The sequence below is a fragment of the Monodon monoceros genome, unplaced genomic scaffold, assembly GCF_005190385.1.
Source record: "Monodon monoceros isolate NGI ecotype Baffin Bay Population unplaced genomic scaffold, NGI_Narwhal_1 Super_Scaffold_9, whole genome shotgun sequence".
Classification (NCBI taxonomy): domain Eukaryota; kingdom Metazoa; phylum Chordata; class Mammalia; order Artiodactyla; family Monodontidae; genus Monodon; species Monodon monoceros.
The window spans coordinates 25459899-25472823 of record NW_021703786.1 but is presented as its reverse complement, the minus strand read 5'-3'; the positions used below and the strand labels follow the sequence as shown (position 1 = coordinate 25472823).

The following is a 12925-nucleotide window of genomic DNA, read 5'->3' as shown; positions in this document are numbered from 1 at the left end:
CTTGCGGGGGGAGTGGAAGCAGGAGCAGCCTGGGTGGGCTTTGCAGATGTTTACCTGGGGCAGCTGCACGGCAGAATCTGTGGCTTCACTCCTGAAACCTGTCCTCTCTGAGACACAAGGCCACCCTGGGTGCACGTCCCCCACCTGGCTTGTCCCGAGCTCTGTGACTCACTAGTCCTCTCATCCCACCCGCAGGCAAGGTGCCAGGTGACGACTGCCCGCTGGTGTGGGGCCAGTGCTCGCACTGCTTCCACATGCACTGCATCCTCAAGTGGCTCAACGCGCAGCAGGTGCAGCAGCACTGCCCCATGTGCCGCCAGGAGTGGAAGTTCAAGGAGTGAGGCTGCACTGCCCTACTCCCCCCTCGCCCTGAGACGGCTCCACCCCCACATTAGCTCTGGGTGGCCATGGTCTCCACTGGGACAGTCCCCTTTGGGCTGTGACAGGGTTGAAACGAGGACTGGAGCTGCGTTTGTTTTTTTCCATCACAACATTGACACTTTTATCCAATAAGTAAAACTCATTAAACCGCATGAGCCTGGCCAGAGGCCTCCCGTTGCTTGTTTTCTTGGTGCTGAGGCTGTCTTGGTGTGCGCCGAAATGAAAACTCTCATGAATAAACATCTCGCTGTGTTTCCGCGAGGCCCTGAGTCACATCCCCTGGAGGAGAAGGAGCTTGGGATCAGCTGGAGGAGCCGGGGTAGGAGGGACGGGCTCAGCGGCTTGAAGAGCCTAGCCGTGCGGAGCCCTGCGGACCACTCTTCAGGCTGGTCGTTAGGACCCTGGCAGGACACAGCTGTTGGCCACTGCTTTGGTTCCTCCTGCCGGTGGGCCCTCCCTGAGCAGGTGCTGGTGGTGCTGAACCGGCTCTGCTGAGGCAGCTGTGATGGGTTTTCTTGATCCCTTTCTCCCCTGCTCCAACTGAAAGCCAGCTCCTTGTCAGGGGTGATGTCCTTGACGTTAGGATGTGTCTGCAGGTGCCTGAGGGTCTCCCTTCCTAGGGAAGGACAGCCGTTGGGCCATCTTTGAGCACTTCTGTTCCACCACAGCTCCCATGGGGTGGTGGCCCCTGGGGGGCAGCGGTCCCAGACCTAATGGTCTTGTGCAGCTTCTGGGTGGAGACCGCTGCAGGCTGCATGTCTTGTGAGCACTGGCTCCTTCCAGTCTATGCTCGATGACCTACCCCCTCGGGGCCACTGTCCTGTAGCTGGTTGCTGAGCACCTTTATGCTACTTTACCTGTCCCCAGTCCCCAGGCGAGAAGACTGGGCAGTGCATGGTCACCCATGTGGTACCATGCTTCCCATCTGAACATTGTGCCCAGAGGAAAGGAAGCCCTCACAGAACCTGGAGGTCATGTGCTCCTTGCCCAGAAACCCAACTGCCAGGGCCCTTGTGCTGGTGTCTGTCCTGGGAAGGCACGTGGCCAGGATGTTTGGAAAGTGTGAGCAGGAGGACGGGCAGCTGAGCAAGCCTAATGGCTGACGTCGCCTGCTGTGTGCCCTCCATCTTGGACCCTTGGGTTCAGCCTCCTGGGTGCTCCTACTTGGCTGCCAGTTTCTAGGCAGCAGCTCTACTCTAGGGGCCTGTCTACATTGTCTGGATCCAGGGTCACCAAGGAGCTCACAGACCAGTAGGAAGACCAGCCCTCACTGAGAAGTGGGCTGTGGCAACTGTAGAGGGTCCCACTGCGGGGCCTGGCCTCCATCTGGCCTACCCCCAGTCCGCCTCCCCTCCCTGAGGTCCTTCCTTCCCTGGGGAATGCTCTCCTGTGACAGGAAGTACCCACATGCCTGGGGTGCCAGACCCTGAGCCCAGCCTCCAGGCTTTTAGCCTTCTTGCACTGGGACAGGTGCACTCACCCCAGAGGGGTCCACAGCTTGCCACAGGTCACATGGTCCTCCTGGCAGGCCACTGCCCCTTCCCTGCGAGGTGGGCTCCTCTCCACTCTTTCCTGGGTTCCAGCCCAGTCCTCCCAGGGCCTGCTTGGTCGCCTTGAGCTGGACACACAGCTGCCTGCCAGGCCCTGCACACACCCAGAGTCCAGCCATCTGCCCTCTCCCGGGAAGCTCAGGGGCCACACCAGGTCCTCTCAGGATCCCATAACCTCAGCTCTCTCTCCGCCATGGTGGCACAGGATCACAGCACCTGCCTTTGCAAATGCTCTCCCCTGGCTTCCCCTCATCTCTCCTGTGAGCCATTCTGCCTGTCCTGCCATCAGCTCTGAGGACCAGACCAGCTGTTGAAACTGACTTCTGCCCCCAGGCCCTCCCAGACTTCCGTGCCTCCTCAAGAAGCCCTTGTCGTCTGGTCAGTTCCCCTTTAGGGTGGGAACTGCTTGTTTGTCCCCTGGGCACAGTGCAGTCAGTGGCTCTTTCTCCAGCCTCATGAGTGCTGGGGACCTCCGGGGGTGACTCGGGGCTGGGGCGCCATCGGACTGGTTGAGGGTTCAGTGCAGCACTGCTGACCCCGCTCCCACTGAGGCCAGACCCAGGAGGGACCAAGGTTGGTGGGAGCGGCCTGGGGGCCGCCTCCCAGTAAGAGCAGGCAGGGTCAGAAACGGGGAGGTGGGCCGGGGTGGGGGAGAAGGGGGCGTCTCATCACCACCAAGCTCTCGACCATCTGTTCCTCCAGCGCGCCCCTGTGCACAATAGGCGCTGACCCCTTGGGGCTTCTCCCTCTGGGATGGGGAGGCCCCTGCGTCCCGGCGTCCGCCCTCGCACCTCGCCCCACCCAGCCGCAGATATAAGGCGCCGGTGCTGCTGTTTCGCGCCCCGCCGCCCGCCGCCGCCCGCGTCCCCATGGCCGGGCTCGCGATGCTGGTGGCCGCCGCCTTGGCGCTGTGCCTGCTGCTGGCGCCCCCCAGCCTCGCGTGGTACAAGCAGGCGGCGGGGCCGGCCTACTACTCCGTGGGTTGCGCCGCGGGGCTGTTGTCTGGCTTCCGCAGGTCGCCGTGCACGCGGCGCTCCGAGCCCCCTCGTGGGCACGGGACCCCCGGGACGGGCTGGCGCCTTTCCCGGAGCTGCGCCCCAGCCTGCGGGGCCTCGTGAGTACTGGGCGCTGGAGGGTGCGGGGCGCTGGAGAGGTGCGGACGCCCCCCCTCCTCCACCCGCCCCCAGGCCGTGTGCGTCGAGGACGTTACCCGGAACCTGCAGAGCTGCGAGCGGCTCCCCGACGGCCGAGCCATGTTCCAGTGCAAGGCCGACGTCTTCCTGTCACTCCGCGCCGCGGACTATCGCAGCACGTGAAGCCCGATCCCGGAACGTGGACCTGGCCTGGCTCCCGCGGGCACACCCTGGGGCCTGCCCTTGCCCTGGCACCAGATGGCACCTAGTACCGCCCACCCATCCCCATAGTGAATGGCTTAATGAATAAATGAGACTCGCAGCCTCCAGGGGGGCGGGTGGCCCAGCAGACGGAGTGGGCAAGTACCTGTGAATCTCCAAACCGGACTCTGGCCACCTAGGAGCACAGACAGCAACTAGGGCCCTCAGGCCAACAGGCTTCACGGAAACACCTGCAGAGGAGCTCCCAAGCCCCACTGCTGGCAAAATGCTGCTGGGCCTCCAGCTGTATCGGCCCCAGACATCTTCTGGAGCCCCACATCTGGCTCTGCAAGGCTGCTCTCCATGTCCCCCACCTCCAGCCCCTACCCGACACCTCCCTGCCTTTGTCCACGCAGCTCCTGGATCCTCCCAGGAGGTGGTGCCTGGGTCGCCCACTAGCCATCAAGTCTATTAGGCCAGCTCAAATGTCCTGCCTTATAAAAGCTTCCCCTGAACACTCCACACCGGGAGGCCCTCCTGCCTCAAATCCTAGGTTTCTTGAGACCAAAGATCTCCCTTACCAGAGGGGCAGCTCTGGGGTCACTCTTCTTGGAGCCCCCCAAAATTCCTCAAAGTACACAGCACAGGACAATACTTGTGCCAAGTGAATTAATGAATAGGCTGGGCCCAGCAGGAGTGGGAAAGCAGCCAGATGTGCAGCTCCAGGACCAGGAGGGGCTGCACCAGGGGGATGACAAAGCTGGGCGCCACCGCAGCTGAATCCTGAATCTGACGTCAGGCAGCTGGCTCCTCCCAGGCCTGGGAACTCTTTGTTCAGCCCTCCCTAGACCCACAGGGAAGCAGATATCCCCAAAGCAATGGGTGCTGCCCCACCTTGAAGAGGGAGGGGCTGTGTAGGGCCAAAGCTCTTGAGCACAGCTGCCTTGTGCCAGCCTCCCCCCACCTCACACTCAGGCTAATTCCCTAATTCACTCGTGGGCATCTTAGCAGGTTGATTTGCCCTCCCCACCCCCAATGAAGTTGACTTGAGTCCTTGGCCTGAGCCCTGGTCCCAGAGGTCTGCAGCCTGTCTCAGTGGTGTCCCCCACCCCCATGGGGCCTTGCCAGCTGGACCTACCGGCCCTCCACTTAGGCTGGGGGTGGGACCCGCAATCCTGCTGCACCTGGGTGGACCAGTCTCTGGAGGAGCCCACTTCCTGGACCCCCAGGCCCTGAGTCTCCACCAACCATGCGTGGCTCACCTGGGGCTTCCTGACTGCTGCTGCGGACTGTTCCCCAGTCCTCACCTTGAGGTGCCACCCAGCAGGGGGTTCTCAGCAGGCCTAGGGCTGACTCCAGTCTCAAGAGGAACCCTCCGGCCTCTCCTGTGTCCCACACTTACATCAGTCTACAGGGGACTGGCTGATCCCTGCCCCCCAGGGATCTGAGCGTGGGAAAGTCTGGCATCACCGGGCTCCTGAAATTGGGGGCCCAGGTGGGGTGGGGGTGCAGGGAGGGCCCTGTGCCTCTCACAGCTTAGTGAGCTCCCCCCACTCGAGGAGGGAACAAAGGAAGCAAGGCAGCAGCTGCCCGGCCAGGGTGCGTGCACCGTAGTCCCCCACTGCAGCTTCCTGCACGGGTTCTAGGCTGGACCTTAAGGACCAAAAGAAAGGACAGGCCCACCTTCCAGAAGGAGTGACCGCTGGCCAGGGGCTCCCATGGGGCCGGGCCACAGGGTACTCCAGCCCCATCTGGCTCAGCAGCGCAGGGCAGAGGCCATTCTGGAGGAAACTGGCAGAGGACTGAGAAAACATCACAGTCCTCACTCTTGAACACCACAGAGCCATAAACCACTGCCACTGTTCCCCCCCCACCCCATCAAGAGGTGACCTGGGTCAGCACCCTGCAGCCACTGCACTACTCCAAGTGCACCCTGACTTGGGTGCAGAAGACCCTGAGATTCTGTGGATTGGGCCAGGGAGCAGCCCCTAATTCCTTCCTGGATCAGGTAGCTCTATGTGGGCCGCGGGGTGTCCGCCTCTTATTTTCCCCATGACAGACCCTGGGGCCAAAGGTACTCTGTTGGTCCTTGCCTCCCTCCCCTTTTTTTGTCGCCTGCCACGTGGGAGGCAGCTGGAGGTGTCTGGGGGCCCAGATCTGGGGGGTTCCTTGCTGCCGTCATGCTGCCTGCTGGCCCCCTCCTTGCTGGGTGGGCAGCGGGGAGCACGGCCAAGGTGGTGGGTTTCCTGGTCCTGCCCTGCAGGGTTGAGAGCCTGAGGCAGAGCATCTCCTAGCAGGTTTATTTGGTTGCACACCAGCTGGTCAGGTACAAAACCAAGAACAGTCTGTGGGGAGGCTGGCCCAGGAAGCAGGGGGTGCAGCGTCTGGGCGACAGGCCCCGGGGCGCCAGGGACACACTGCAGGGCAGAGGCCGCTCATGTGGGAGGTGGCATGGTCTGCACTCTGAGGAGGAAAGGGGTCGGGGCCCTGGGTCACTGCTCCCTGAAGCTGGCTCCCACGGAGGCCGGGCGGGCAGGAAGGCCACGGCCTCGAGCTGGGCGGTGGGGGGCATCCAGGGTCTGCAGGAGCTTCCTGGGGGCAGAATGGAGAGCAGCAGCGAAGCCACAAGGATGGAAACTGGGCCTTTCCGGGCACGCAGGGTGGCACACCTCTGTTGAAGGTGCCCCCTGCTCATCCTGCCTGTTGGGCTGCTCCACTGTGCTGGATCCCCTCACTGTGCAGCTCGGCAGGAAGGGCAGGAGGGCCTGCTGCAAGACGGACACCTCACAGGCAGGGTGAAAGGCAGTGTCCTCCACACCAGCCCTTCCATGGCCAGATGGTTGGAAAGGAGGGCACCGCAGCTTTGTTAAAAACCGAGCCAAGCTCTCGAGGCAGGGCTGGGACAGGGCCAGCACTCGGAGGACCCTTGGCGACCTCTCCCCTCTGGTCAGAAGTCACAGTCGCTCTCCCTCTCGGGCCGCGCCTCCTGCTGCCTCATGGCCTCCAGGAAGGCCAGCTCCTTGGCCTCCTTCTTCTGGTTCCGGGCCTCGTACTCCAGCCTGGGGGCCAGGTGGGGGTGAGTGGTGCACCCATACCCAAGCCTCAGCGGCTTCCAGTGCCCCCAGCAGCCTGGCTGAGACTCACCTGTTCTTGATGATGCGCTGGACAATGAGATCCGTGGTGAGGTCATTCCCACTGTCGATCTGACAGAAAATACCCCTTCTTTTGGGCTCCTGGAGGCCAGGAGGAGGAGGAGGTGAGAGCCCTCCTTTGGACCCCAAGAAGACTGCCCTGCTGCCCTGGCTCAGAAAGTTCCCACCCCACTATGGTGGGGGCAGTTATTCCCACCCGTTAGCAACCTGCCTCCTTAAGCCGTGAGGCCATCAGCGTGGCAGCTGTCATCCTGCCCATTTCCCAGACAGGCATGATGAGGTGCGGGGGCGTTAGGTGGCTGGGAAGCATCAGACAGTGGCCACCTCATGTCTGTCGAGGGCCCAGCATGACCCACCTCATATGGGTCGGAGCCATCCTTGTCAGGCATGATTTCTGTCTTCCCATGACACACCAGGTCCACCTGGGGAGGAGGCGGGGGTCAGGGCGCCCTCCCAGCATCTCCCCCCATGGTCCCTGCCCCGAGAAGGCCCTCTCCAGGGAAGCAGCCTGGGTTCAGAGAGCTGGCCTGGTGCCACTCAGTCAAGACCCTCCCTGGAAGCCGCCCACCAGGAGCCCTGTCCTCACCTTGAAGTGATCCAGGAGCTCTGCTGTGACCGAGTACGGGGCCCCAATCACCACTTCGGACACATACTGGGCGGAAAGGGAGCACAGCTGGTTAGATGGGCCTCACCAGGCTGTGGGGTAGGGGCTGAGAGGCAGCATGGTGAAGCCCCAGACTCCTGTACCCCGGGGAAGGTCCTGCGGAGAAGCAGCTCCAGCCTTGGAAGGAGGCGCCGCTGGGCCTGCCACCTGCCCGCCTGCACTCACCCTGCAGGCCAGCACGCTCAGGGTCCGCTCATGCAGGTTCATGATGGGGTAGTTCTTCCCCTTGTAGTGGTTGACCTCCTAGAGCCAGAACAAGGTTGGGTCAGCTGGTGACCTCAGGGGTGAGCTGGGGTGGGAGTGAGGCCGTGCTCCCTCCCAACAATCCCTCGTGGGGCGTCTGCCAGTGTGGGGAAGCCCTCGATGGCAGGCTCTCCCTGGGCTTCTCCCTGGGAAGAGGCCCAAGCTTGCCACCTCTGCCTCGCCTGTGCCCAACCCCAACCCTAGGAGCCCCTCCAGAGCCCCCACGCTACCGGCTGCCCGGGGTGAGACCTGGTCAAAGTGCAAGCCGGCGATGACGTAGGGCCTCTCCGCCAGGCCATGTACCTTCTCCAGGAAGTCCACGTGCCCGATGTCTGTGCCCAGGTTAAGGACTGAGGAACCAACGAGGAGCGGCTGCCCACAGAAGCAGGGGCTCAGACAGGTACCTTCCCACCCACCTGCTCATGCCTCTCCATGCTGATAGTGGTGCCCCTGCACCCCACCGCAATCCTGGGCCTTCGAGAGTCAGGGAGGCCCCTCTAGCCCCCACAGCCCACTGGGGCAGATGTAGAAATGCACAGAAAAGGCCTGGGGCAGGGACAACCCCCGACTCAGTCCCAGAGGATACGGAACAGGTCAAAAGCACCAGCCACATAAATGACCGTCTCCCCTGGCTGGGGCTCCTTCCCCGAAGCAAACTGGATGATCTTCTGGGATGTCTGTAAAAACTGGGACACCCCCGTCCAAGGGTTCCGCCCCCCAGGACACTGTAAGCCGAGAACAACCTGGTCAGCGACAGAGGCCTCGCAGGCACGTCCCTTGCCTGTGCCCATCCTTGGGCCTGCCCGCATCCGCCTGTCAGTCTGCTCTGGGCGGCACAGGTGTGAGATGGCGGGGGCAGGCATGGGGGCTATAGGCCGGGACTCCAAACCCCTAGCCACAGCCTGCCACTCGCTTGTCGCTCTGCTGTTGTTTCCAGGCAGACATCTCAGGCAGGGATGCCGAGGGCTGGCTGGCAGGTGCCTGGTTCACACCACAACCAGGCTGGGTGGGGCCGCTATGGCCGGTGGGACTGGGGTTCTGTCCCATGGCCACAGCAGGCGCTGCAGCCAACGCCACCCTGGCCTGGCACCGAACCCGCTAGGAAGAGGCCAGTGGACACGGCCCTCGTGGGGACCTGGCACCCTGAGGCCACCGTCTGGTCACCTGGGAGGAGCCTCCTGAGGAAAGTGTCTCCCTGGAGGGTGTCGGGTGAGAGAGCTACAGAGGGAGAGAGGACCAGGCCACCTGGTTAGAGACCCCTCGTATGCGGGCAGTCCTCACTTCTCCTCCATGCAGTGGCCGCTGGGACCGGCCAGCCAGCAAGACTGGCGGTCAGTACCCGGTCAGTGTCCAGAAAGCAGGGAGCAGGGTAGAGGGCAAGGCTCCAGGCCAGCCTTTCCCCAGGGGTGGCCTGGGGGTTGGGCAGCGGCCCAGACAGCACAGGCGACACTCACCTTGCCAAAGCTGTCTGCGTACTCCCGGTACTCGGAGGACATCTCCTGCACGGAAGGGCAGGGGGTTGAGGGGCCTTGCCCTCCAGACGCAACCAACCCCAGGACACCGAAGCTTGCTGTCCTAGTGCCCACTGAGGGGCAAGGGTGGGGTAGGCGATCCCTCCCTCCCAGCTCTGGGACCTCGGAGATTCCGCTCTGGCCCCAAGACTCACCTGGCTGCTGTGATGGGCCTTGGTCACAAGCAGCATGCGGCCAACGAGGTCTGTGGTGGACACCCCCTGGGTGCGCTTGCATTCTCTGGGAAAAGAGTTGGGGGTGGGGCTCTCATCCTGGGACACACCTGCAAGGCTGCACCTCCTATGGGCACCTAAGTTGCCCCACCTAAGGGCAACTCTGCTTGTGGCTGAGTCTACCGTGGTCCAGCCCCCAGCCATGCTGTGCACAGACCCGGGCATCTCCTCGCCACTCTCAGCCACAACAAAAAACCAAGACCAGGAGAGTGGAGGGACCACTGAGATTTTATCAACCAAAGGAAATGACTGGACAGAACGCTGTCACTAAGCCCCAAGTTTGCAGTGTCGGAGTGAGCAGGCCATACAGGGTGGCTCTGGTCCTGTTTTGTCCACTGACGCCCAGGTCCTGCCTCATCACACACTCCCTGCCAAGGGAACCCCAGGCTTCACTGCCCCATTCAAGCTGCTGGCCACACTAGCCTTTTCAATTAAAGTGACTCAAACAAAAGCCAGCTCCCCAGTCATACCCCACGTTTCCCCTGCTTAGCAGCTGCCCGTGGCCAGTGGCTACCGTACTGGGTGATGCAGATGTACGGCACCCCCAGCTCCAGTCCAGGCCACGAGAAACAGGCTGCGGCCCGGACGCTGCCCTCTCAGGCAGAAGGAGCTCGATGGGAGCTGGGAGCCCCGCTCCTCGAAAAGCGGGGCACTCAGCAAGTAGAGCTTACCTGTACCTCCCAGCCTGCTTCACTTCCTCGTAGGTATCCCGGCCATCTACAGTCAGCGTGATATCATCTAAGGGGTGACACGCACACAAGAACAAGGATCTTAACCCAAAGCCATGAAGACCTCCAGGCCCATACCCCGGCTCCAGGCCTGCCCTGGTGTGCATGCGCTCCTTTCTGGGGAAGGACCCAGAGCTTCCTCAGACCCTCAAAAGCTCTGTGCTCCCCAAAGTGTGAGGAGGCCGGCACCTCCGGACGCCCCTCTGATGGTCAGGTCTGGAGCTGCCCAATTCCCCTGCCCCGGGGGCTCTGCCCTGCCGACTCACTGCCGTGGACGCAGAAGTCGCAGCTGTACTTGTCCAGCGTCTCCAGCGTGGTGACATAGGGGGCTGCTGGCACCACCTCGTCCACCCACTTAATGGCCTGCACCATCTTGTATCTTTCCTCCTGAGTGAACACCGGGGGCCCCTTGTGCTTGGCGATCTCCTCTAGGGAGAGAAAAGAGGGCAAAGAACAAGGTGGGTGACCCCTGGAAGGCTGGCCACAGGCTCACTGGCTCCTCCTCAGAAGTCCCCTCCCAGAATCGAGCAGGGTCTGCGGCCACATGAGGGCTCACGGTGGGAGGCTGTCTCTCATCGGGCCCTCAGCCCACGAGGCAGGACCACAAGGAGCAGCCCTGCTCTGTCCTCTGGGAGCCGGTACAGGCGCTGCGGATGCACGCCCCTCACCCCCAGCCAACCAGACTTCCAGGTACGGTCCGGGGTTCCCTTCTGATGGCTGGGTGCTCTGTCCTCTAAGGCCCTGGGAACCAGGAAGGCGGTAGGAAGTGGGCGGCATACCTGGACTGATCCACTGGACCACCCCTGCCCCCCAAGCTCACGACAGGATGCAAGACGGGAAAGCTCTGGATGGCTTGGCCTGGGCCGGGGTTGGGGCGAGCCTGTGGAGCTGCACTTCTGGGGAGGACGGCTGGGCCTGGCCCTACCCACCACGGGGACCTGTGGCGTCTGTCACGGGCGTGGGGGAGGAGGGTGGGCCTGGCAGCCCGGCTTACCGTCAGTGTGTACACCCACGATGAGGTGGTCACCCATGGCCCGTGCCTGGCGCAGCTGGTTGGAGTGGCCATAATGTACCATGTCATAGCTGTGGAGAGGGCAGGGCCATCATCCCAGTGTTGGGGGTGCAGTCTTGCTCCTCTGCAGTATCCTTAGGAAGCCCTCTGAGAAGCCACCATGGGGAACTGCTCCCAGGTTCCGGTTGGGCCTGGGCTTTCAGAGGGGCGGGGTGCTCAGCTCTCCACATTACTGGCCCCTGGGCTCAAGGTCAGACTGAGCGAGCATGGCTGTGCCCGGGGACAAGGCCTGGCAGACCTGAGGGCTGGTGAGTGCACAGAACAGCCCCTGCTCCCCACACCTGGGACAGCACTCTGCCCTCAGCCCCTCCCCTTCCCAAATACAAACTGTCACGGGCAGTCCCTCTGAAAGGTAATAGAAGGCAATGTTAGTTCAGGGGTGGACTGGGCTCTGTACTACCGCGAAACAGCCAGACAGTCCCGCGGGCCAACACGAAACAAAGTCCAGCCAATGAACAAGGGCAGTCACTGGCTTTAGAAATCCTGCCTGCTCCCCAAGGCCTCTGGAAACTCAGTGAAGCTTTGCTCTCTGGGGCCAACAACCACCTCCCTGTCACCTGGTACTAGAGCTTTCATCCTCAAATCCAGGCCTGGTTAAGAGTGAACTCTCAGCTGAAGGCCACACACAGCACCACAGCTCCACTCGGGTTGCCATGTGTGGCGGAGGGGACATCCACTTCTCTGTGGGCCCTGAGGTGGGCCCTCATTCTCACTCTGCTTCTTCCCAGCCTTGTATTGCCCTCTGAGTAGGTGGAGCTGTCCCTGCTTTTCCAGGTGACCCAGGTGTACAAAACCATTCTACTCAGCGCCACCTGCTAGCCCCACCCCAGCACATCAGGCTCCAGCAGACAACCCTGTGGGGCACAGGGCTCTGGTCCTGGGCTAAGGGAAGAGGGAAGTCCAAATTCAGGAGCCTGGCAGGCCCTTGTGCCCACTGGACAGGCTGGGCAGAAGGAGGGTGCATGGCACAGAATGCAGGGTGGACCTGGGTCCAGGCTGTATCCCAGTCACTGTGGCCGTGGCTGTGGCCTGCTGGGGCAGGGGCCAGGCCTGGTCAGGGCCAAGATCAGAGTCAACGGACAGGAAGCCACGCCCCCTCCACAAGGTGACTCAGGTGCAGGCCCAGGAGTATGGCAGCCCCACTTGCTGGCCGCTGAAGCCCTGGGCTAGCCAGATGTTTTTCTTTCTCTGCTTCCATCAAATGAGGTCTGAGGAAGCATCCAAGTCGTTAACTTATCACTAGAGGTTCACTTTCCTCCTGTCTGCTGACGGCCTCAAACTTATCTCAACACCACTCCAGCTATCTGGCTTGCCAGAAAAGAGGACAGTTCGGCACTGTAGCCCTCCTCAGATGGACCCAGGAGCCTGGGGGCTTCATTAGGGTCTTACGCAGATCGGGCAATGCCTGCGCTGACGCTTGCCCAGATACCTAGGAGAACCTTCCTGGTTTTGTGCCGGCAAGCTGGGAGCCGGACAAGGAGAACTCTGGGAAGACATTTTGGGTGCACGGCTCCTTCTGACAAAAAGAGCTCCTAGGGCACTGAGATGATTAAAGTCATCAAGGTTAGACACGCAACTTTGGCCACTATCGTGCACGAGTTAGGCAGGTGGGACAGCCTGGCTGGGTCTCCGGCTTAAAGGCAAACGTGAGAGAAGGAGCGTCCGGGGAAGGCGCTCATGTAGGGATCCGCAGAAAGACTCCAGCAACCCTCAGCCGCGCTGCCCGCGGCGACGCGGTGACCCGGGTTCCAGGCGTCCTACGCGGCCGAGGCGCCGCCCGCCCCGCACTAAGCCGGCCGCCCGACCCCGGCGAAGGAGACCACAGCTGTCACCGCGGCCCCGCCCGTGCCCCCCGCCCCCCACCGCGCTCACCAGCCGTCGCACCACACCCGCACGGCACGCCTGCCCCCTGGGCCCGGCCGCTCGGCGCCGCCTGCCTCCCCGTGCCCGTTCCGGATCATGGCCCCGAGCCGGCGGCGCGGCACGGCCGGCTCCCCACTCCCAGCCGCCGCAGCTCGCGCACGCACGCGCCGTCACGCGGGCCTCACCCGCCTCTC

At 62.7% G+C, this 12925-nt stretch overlaps 3 protein-coding genes across 7 annotated transcripts in view; 2 read left to right on the top strand and 1 right to left on the bottom strand.

The window, feature by feature from the left end:
- Window positions 1–568, top strand: part of ANAPC11 (anaphase promoting complex subunit 11) — a 4926-nt gene extending 4358 nt beyond the window's left edge. For 2 of the 3 annotated variants that reach the window (XM_029210611.1, XM_029210612.1), the window contains exon 3: window positions 196–568. In XM_029210611.1, the coding sequence (XP_029066444.1) occupies window positions 196–341 (146 nt within the window). In that variant the 3' untranslated portion in view covers window positions 342–568. The remainder of the gene's footprint in view (window positions 1–195) is intronic. The other variant, XM_029210610.1, reaches the window with a different exon arrangement.
- A 2232-nt stretch (window positions 569–2800) lies between these two features.
- On the top strand, window positions 2801–3247 carry NPB (neuropeptide B). Its single transcript, XM_029210657.1, is given in 4 exon segments — window positions 2801–2977; window positions 2979–3011; window positions 3013–3045; window positions 3119–3247. Coding segments are annotated over 4 exon segments (372 nt in total).
- A 2282-nt stretch (window positions 3248–5529) lies between these two features.
- PCYT2 (phosphate cytidylyltransferase 2, ethanolamine) lies at window positions 5530–12908 on the bottom strand. 3 transcript variants are annotated; one of them, XM_029213058.1, is made up of 14 exons: window positions 12741–12908; window positions 10791–10879; window positions 10063–10224; window positions 9740–9806; window positions 8991–9075; window positions 8779–8823; window positions 8489–8542; window positions 7911–8049; window positions 7574–7656; window positions 7247–7324; window positions 7004–7069; window positions 6774–6839; window positions 6410–6498; window positions 5530–6324 (listed from the first exon to the last, which is right to left on the bottom strand). In XM_029213058.1, exons 1-14 carry the CDS (start codon window positions 12827–12829, stop codon window positions 6213–6215), a joined length of 1224 nt encoding a protein of 407 aa, XP_029068891.1. In that variant the 5' UTR covers window positions 12830–12908; the 3' UTR covers window positions 5530–6212. The 3 variants fall into 3 exon arrangements, with proteins under 3 accessions (XP_029068891.1, XP_029068893.1, XP_029068892.1); XM_029213059.1 differs by lacking the exon at window positions 8489–8542 and having other exon boundaries at window positions 5544–6324; XM_029213060.1 differs by lacking the exons at window positions 7911–8049; window positions 8489–8542 and having other exon boundaries at window positions 7574–7696.
- Window positions 12909–12925: the final 17 nt, after the last annotated feature.